Source organism: Leuciscus leuciscus (genome assembly GCF_965113295.1).
Source record: "Leuciscus leuciscus genome assembly, chromosome: 3".
In the NCBI taxonomy this organism is placed as follows: Eukaryota; Metazoa; Chordata; class Actinopteri; order Cypriniformes; family Leuciscidae; genus Leuciscus; species Leuciscus leuciscus.
In genome coordinates, this window is record NC_138727.1 from 46,629,033 (window position 1) to 46,636,463 (window position 7,431).

The following is a 7,431-nucleotide window of genomic DNA, read 5'->3' on the forward strand; positions in this document are numbered from 1 at the left end:
AGATGTCTAGGCTCATTACTTGAATTACTAATTTTATTTGACATTGTTTTGTGTTAAGAAAACGAAATGTAGACTACATTTTAAAACTAGCCTATACATTTGACGTGAAACAACCGATCTGCGCTCGCTCAAACAGACTTATTACACCATTTAATAAACTATTAGAGTTTTATAAAAACTATAAAGTCTTTAAAGATTTTTTTCAGATATTTAATGATTTCATTATACAGCTATGTTGTTATTATATGTTTTTTAAATTATTTATTTACTCATTTATTTAAATGCCAGTCACATTACAAACAACGAACATTTGTTATTTGTTGTATGCGTCGCTGCGTTGCGTAGCAGCTGCGCACAGCGGATGTCCTCGAGCACATTTCCGCAATGAATCCTGGGAGGAACTGCGTATTTGGCGGAATATTTGAACAATTTATACAAATCATCAATCCAGGCTCACGATGGGGACGAAAAGCAGAAATAATGTAACACTAACTCTGTGAAATATTGCGCTGTATACATTCCGAATAATCCAACAACATGGAGGGCAGACGCAGTCAGGATTCACAATGCGAGCGAACTGACATCGCCAAACTGACGCAGATGAAGTCGAAAGTAAACAGATTGAAACGGAGCCCGAAAGCAGCGACACTGAATCCCGGGCAGATCCGTAACACAGGTACCAAACCACCCGCAAAACACTCATTATTCAGATTTTCTGTGCTTTATGTCGCATCTAACTCGTGTGAAAGCACCAGCCTTTTCTATGAATGTCACATTGTTTATTCCCGTCGGAAAGTATTTAGCCATTCCCGTTGTGTAACTATTTTCGTAATTTTGTAACGTATTTGTTATGAAATTAAACATTTTAATGAAATCGTAGACCAAACTTTAAGAAAAATCCTCTGGTCAAGTGGAGACCTCAACTTTTTTATTATTATTGAATCGTGTTTTGTCATTTTGTCAAATGTGGGCATGAAACATGTTAGATTTAGTAGGAAAGTCCCACATATAACATCACTATGAAGTTTTTAGTTTCTGCATTAATTGATTAATATGCATTGCAAAACCATCAGATACAGCCATGTTTCTTCACTAAAGCATGTGTTTTTGAAATGCCTGTGTTTTATAGCAGAGTTCAAAACACCGACACGTCCAGCAAGAGGCCAGTTCAGAAGCCTGATACCCGACGACTCCCCCAGCAATGATCCTGATTCTCATCAAGATATTATATGGGATACGACATCTCCGTCACCCATTCGACATGGTAATAATGTCTATTGGAATTGTGCGTTTTGAAATTCCTCTTTAAACATGCAGTATGACAGAAGTGTATTTATCTTCAGGTCGTGGACAAAGGAGAACTGCAAACGTCAGAGCGGTGGATATATCGGACATTGCCAATCGGATCGCTCCAAAGGTTTGCTCGAGGAGCGTGAACTGCTACATTGCTAGTGTTTTCAGTTCAAAATATCAAAGTGTGTGTGTTGTCATTTCTTTGATTATAGAATGGAAGACTAGAAGAAGTGGACTCATCTTTACTGCAGTGGATTGGAGACAGTGCCATTCCCTGCACACCGGAAGTACGACAGCCCAAAGCCAAGCCTGTGTCGACAAAGTAAGCCACTTTTCTGTAGGAGGGGGAATCTTTAGGCTACTTTACATTTTTCATTTCAAAAATTTCTTTTTTCTTTTCAAGAGAATCCATGACCAAATTTAACTCTAGAGATTGTTTTTGTTTGCTAGCCACCATTTCAATCCCGCATGTAAATTTAGCTCACATCACTTAACTTGTCACGGATTGATGATGTAAAACTCTGGACGAGTTTTCTTGTGTGTGTCCGTTTTTAACGCGTCTTGATCGCCGTACAGTCTGACATTAATGACAACTGAGATCCCACAGTGTGACATGGCTTACAGCGTGGATCATATTCGTACAGTCTGATAAACAAACAATCATAAAGGACTACTATAAATCATGCACACGATTTAAGGGTGCGTCTCAGTCAGCTCCCAAGTTCAGTAGTCAGGGCACTGATCAGGGAGTCATAAATCCCACAATGCACTGCAAAAATGCTCAATCCACCTTTTTCCCATGACGCTTTGCGTGAATTAAGGGTGTAACTTCCGTTAAACTGTAAACAATCAGTGAAGTGTTCACTCTATGAACACAATAGTATGCTTCTTTTTAAAACTGGTCACAATGAGATGACATTATTCTTCTCATCGTTCAACCATCGAACATTAAAAGGAAATTTAAAAGTGTAAAAGCATCAACAAAGTACATTCAACAGACCATGATTAACCCTAAATGCTCGATTCTTGCCGCAGCAATCTTACGGATTGGTTAAAAACACTGTGGTAATATATATTTGTTTTATGTAACATACGTTAATTTTTTTAAATAATTTTATTATATTTATTTATTGTATTATTTTCTACTAAACTTAGATATAGGCTGCAATCCAAAAGATCTATTTGAATTATTTGTGACAGGCACAAAGAGCTTCACATTGTCAAATACTATAATGCCGCAAGGTGCAATGATGCATTTTACATTTTATGCATCAACTACCCATTTACAGTAAACAGTACAGAAAAGTGCAAATGTATATCATATTAATGCATTTAGTTACTGTCTATATTCATCTAAATTCTGCTGTTTTGTATGTCGCAGACAGAGCACTGTAGAAGATCTCATGCGGCTGGCGAAGCAGTTTGACTTCAACATGAGGCAAGATGAAACTCAAGAACAGAGCTCGGATGTACCAGCTTCACATGGTGACCGATACACAACAGCTCACATCGGTTCTGTCATGAAGAGTTCTGCTCTCGAACCCAATGACAAGAAGCCTGTTGATGAAAGGGGGCTTAATCAGGAGATGGAGGATGATCTTGATTTCCTTTTTGATGGGCCGACTCAGCAGCTCAGCGGGCGTCTCAGTCAGGCGTCGAGTTTTCATACTCAGGTTGTCCCTGAGAGAAATGCTGTGAAAGCCTGTGATTCACGAAAAGGTTCTTCGTTCTGCACGACAGCAAACAGTGACAGTAAGCAAGTTAATAATGCTGATGATTTTGATGACGATTGGAGCAGCGATGGTTTACTTGATGACTCTTTGCTATTGGAGATGACGCAAAACCCAGATCTGTTTGCTGCACCACAGCACAGTTCAACACAAAAACAAACTCACAAGAATCAAACTGCCTTAAGTGTAATGGCAAACAAATCGCAAGAAGCTAAAAAGGATGTTAAATGTGGCACACTTCAAGGGCAAAAGGCGAAAAGCGAACAAACTTTTCAGCTGGACTCTCGGATAGAGGCGAAGCCTTGTGGAGGGTTGCCTAGAATTGGAAATCACATTGAAAATAATTGCACAAATCAGGTTTTTCCCATGAGTAAAGCTTTGCCAGTTGCTCCAAGCTGCTTTAATGCCAATAAGAACCAGCAACATCAGCACAAAACGCAAGTACGACAGCATCCGGTTATTCAGAATTCATCTGAACTCAACAATGTTTCCTCAACGCGCAGTTACCATTCAAACACCAAAGAGATGCTGCCGTCCACCGGCCTCAGTACTATAAAACCCCTTCATTCAAAGCTGCCCAGCACACACCAAAATCCAAACTCTGGAGGTATTGGACAAAGAGAAGAGGATGTCGTTACAGGCCAAGATGGCTTCAGTGATGTTTTAGATGAAGACTTGGACTCCTTTTTTGCATCTGATGACATCTGGGATGACGGAGCTGAGGACGATGATCTGTTTTGTGAGGCGTGTGATAATCTTGAGGAGTTACCTGGCAAGTCTGAAACCCCAGACACAAACGGCCAACACAACACCACAAAAGCAGCACAAAACAAAGCGTGTGAAACGGCTAGTCAGCAAACTGTATTTGCTCATCCTTATCCACCCAAAATGCCGGCTGTTAATGTTTCCACGTCCAGTGCAAACACATCAGCGTCTCTGTACGGGCAGAAAGCTCATGCTGTGAATTCTGGGCCTACAGGACTCGGCTCTAATGTGTCATGTGACACAATGAGACCATCTGGCCCCTTAAGTAATGGGCCGTATAAATTTAAACAGGTGAGCAGCTCCTCACAGCAGGGTCACGAGAGGGGCGTGTTGGCCGTCCTCCAATCAGATGTGAGAATATCAGACAGTCACCAGTTCAAGAAGCCACACAGCGACTCTGCGCCGGGCCTCGCCAAAGGTACATACTGTTTTATTATGATTGCAAGTGGTTTTAGGGGTATGATATCTTTAAATGTCTAAAGAACTAAAATAGGGTAAAAAATTTAAAATCTAGGTAGACTTTCACTTCAATCAAGCACATTTTCCAGTTTTTCACAAGGGCACAAGGGAGAATCCCGATGCATGGATATAAAAATGTTGGCCAATACGATAATTCTTTATATTTGAAAGCCGATAACCGATATATTGGCTGATAAATCTAAATCCAAATTTTGATATAATTTTTGAGAGCCTGATTACAAAAACAAAAGTCTCACCATTAAAAGCCATGTATCAAGCACACAATTATAATGTTCTCATTGTAATGTTATGTAGCCTATATGACAGACTAGCGCTGCACATGTTGCACTTTACTGTATTTTCCTTTTTCAAAGTGATTCCAATCATATTTCAAGCAATTCAAAACCATCATGGCGAACAGTGTGCATCTGAAGTGTCTCAGCTGAAGGAAATCATTTATTATTTATCAGCTTTAATATATCGGCCAAATTTTCTTATCAGGCCGATGACTGTAATATAAAAAATGTACATTTATCGGCTTATACCGATATGGTGGCCGATATATGGTTCATTCCTAATATTTAGTCATTTTTATTTATATGTGATCAATAGTAATAAACAATATTCACTACTACTGTCACATAAGGTCAATGATTTTACAGAATAATCATAGATTAGTTGTCAACAGTTGGTTGGCCAATGTGCTGTACAGTTCTTAAACATATGCAAAAATCAAACATCCATTACACCAATAGTATATATAATATAAATATATTATACACTACTGTTCAAAAGATTGAGGTTGGGAAGATTAAAAAAAAAAAAAAAAAAAAAAAATTTTTAAATGGCTGTTAAATAATTAAACAGAAGTGTAATATTTATTTAATCAAATACCCTTGTTGGTGTTATATTCACCAAATATCTGACTTGTCTGTTTAATTGCAAACTCTCCTGAAGTGTTGCTTATTCCGTCTGTGTGTGTTTTCTGTAGCCGTGTGTAAGTCTGATGCCGCGAGGTGCAGTGATGCTGAGATCGAGAGGAAGAAGAAGCAGGCTATGGAGAGGCGGAGACTCAAGATGTTGGCCAATCAGAACCTCAGAGCTCCTTTCTGATACAGCGTTACTATGGAGATGTACAGCAAAACAGACCCGCAGAGGTCTATGTCTATATAAAGAGTTACACTGTTTCTACATGACAACTAAAGCTGTTCCCATTATAAGCAACAAACCTGTGCAGTTTCATGGATCTAATTGTCCTGCATCATGCCACTTGTTTGTGGACAATGTTACCAAAACTGTTGGAACAATGGCTTTTGTTGCTTTAAGGGCCATTCTTATGCGTAGAACATTTAAATGCTGATCTAAGGTCTAATGTTTTGCCATTAACGTTTCTGTTTGGGCATCAGAGATCCTAGATCAACATTTTGTTTTTGATAAACATGTATAAAGTTCTCAATGGATCCCCATTGGTTACTAGAAAATCAGGAGGAGCTGCCCATTTCACTTCAGTCACTTTAATGCGAATTTGATGCATTTCTAAGTAAATTGTATAATAAATATTTCCTTCAATCTTTATTTTAAACATTTTATTTTCACAATGCTTAAAGGAAATCACTCTTGTTCAGTTTATAATGAAGAAGAAATTTTAAAAATGTTGGTTGGTTGATTTTTTACTGTTTTTGTCAATGTATGAGTCTTTGTGCTAAAATAAGAAGCCTAGAATAATAAAGTGACTTCAAGTAAGTGATGTACAGTATTTATTGAGTTGGAACTGTCATTGTAATCAAGGGAATATTAAATAATTTACAAATATCCTGTATTTCATCTATATGCTTCGTTTCAGAGTTGCATCAGGAGCAGCAGATTGAAATGGCCAAACTGACACTTCATCATAATTCATCTTTTTCAGGTTCTCCCGGTCATTTTGAACATTCATTTTGGAAATTTGGGTGCTGGGGTTTCCAGGCCTGTGACTGGTTGCATAAATTGCTAAGACTAGTCTTACAAGTCATAAAAAAATGTTTTACTTAAGACTGTTCATAATAACTAAGTTTGTTACATAAACAAGAAGATTGGTTTAATTTGGTACCAAAATTACCCCGATTACCCCAAGTAACTGCTAGTTTGTCATACTACAGACGTAACATAATGGCTGTTTATGAAACTGATCCATGGTAAAGTCAAAGAAATAAAGTCTTCTGAAAGATTTATTCAGCAAATGTTACTTTACATGATTTTTAAACATCCATATCCTGTGATTTGCATTTTCAGATTGCCTATCTGACCAATACCACGTACTTAAAGGTAGGGTTGGCAATTTGGAAATTGTATTGAGCATTGATAGCATGAGTTCCCACCCTCCCTTCAGAGCGTCTCCAAAGCAACGCCTCCTTCAGGACACATGAACCCGCAGAGTCTGCAAAGTGTTAAACTACCTCATGTCTCAAAGCACATAACATTATAATAATAATGAACCTAAACAAATTACAGAGCTCTAGTTGTACCACCTGACTGCTGCAGATTATTTTTGGCGTTGATAGTGTTGACATTGAAACGCATAAACCCGAGTCTGAGGACGTGAACAGCTCCGGGTAGAACGTCACGGGTTGCCATCTCTTAATTACAGTTACGACATGGCTTGAAACGCAGCATCAGCTGTTGTTCTGGTTCAGGAGGAAGTGTAAAAGGCGGCTGCTGTTTGTGGGGCTCAGTGACTGACGTCTGTCTACAACTCTGCGTAGACTTACAGAACGCGCAGATGACGTGTGATGTCGGCGCGAGCAGATGCGCAAAGATATGTAAAGACATGTTGACAGGCAGGTATCGGAATGATTGGATGAACATTGTTGGGTCCTGAGACTTCCACAGAAGATATTTGTGCATGTTTTAATATTTAGACCATTTCTGTTATTGATCGCTATCAGTCTGTGAAGAGAGTTTCAACCAGTGTAGCAAAACGTATTTATAAAACAAATTGCCTACCCTGCCTTTAAGCACAAACGTGCAGGTAAAGGGGTGTAAGAGTGTGTAAGGCCTCTCAGGCGGGCTGTTTCTCATCATTAGCTGTCCTCGGACACCTGCGGCACACATGAGTGCTCCTGAAAGTCGAGTCTTGTTATCAGCCTGCCGGTGTGTAACTGTAGCTAGCGCACAGAACTATGAAAAGCCCCCGCGGCCCGGGATG

At 39.0% G+C, this 7,431-nt stretch overlaps 1 protein-coding gene across 2 annotated transcripts; it reads left to right on the top strand.

The window, feature by feature from the left end:
* The first annotated feature begins 303 nt into the window (after nucleotides 1-303).
* Nucleotides 304-6,873, top strand: etaa1a (ETAA1 activator of ATR kinase a). Of its 2 annotated transcripts, none has more exons than XM_082163544.1 (6): nucleotides 304-676; nucleotides 1,133-1,264; nucleotides 1,344-1,417; nucleotides 1,506-1,615; nucleotides 2,675-4,206; nucleotides 5,239-6,873. In XM_082163544.1, the coding sequence occupies exons 1-6, from the start codon at nucleotides 538-540 to the stop codon at nucleotides 5,358-5,360; spliced, it is 2,109 nt and encodes a 702-aa protein (XP_082019670.1). In that variant the 5' UTR covers nucleotides 304-537; the 3' UTR covers nucleotides 5,361-6,873. The 2 variants fall into 2 exon arrangements, with proteins under 2 accessions (XP_082019670.1, XP_082019669.1); XM_082163543.1 differs by having other exon boundaries at nucleotides 307-676; nucleotides 1,130-1,264; nucleotides 5,239-6,871.
* The last annotated feature ends 558 nt before the right edge of the window (nucleotides 6,874-7,431 follow it).

What these genes read in the sequence shown, in the direction of transcription:
- etaa1a (XM_082163543.1), top strand. Translation starts at nt 538, where the DNA reads ATGGAGGGCAGACGCAGTCAGGATTCACAATGCGAGCGAACTGACATC. An exon ending in GCCAAGCCTGTGTCGACAAA is followed by an intron (nt 1,616 to 2,674) that starts GTAAGCCACTTT and finishes TGTATGTCGCAG; the next exon opens with ACAGAGCACTGTAGAAGATC. An exon ending in TGCGCCGGGCCTCGCCAAAG is followed by an intron (nt 4,207 to 5,238) that starts GTACATACTGTT and finishes TGTTTTCTGTAG; the next exon opens with CCGTGTGTAAGTCTGATGCC.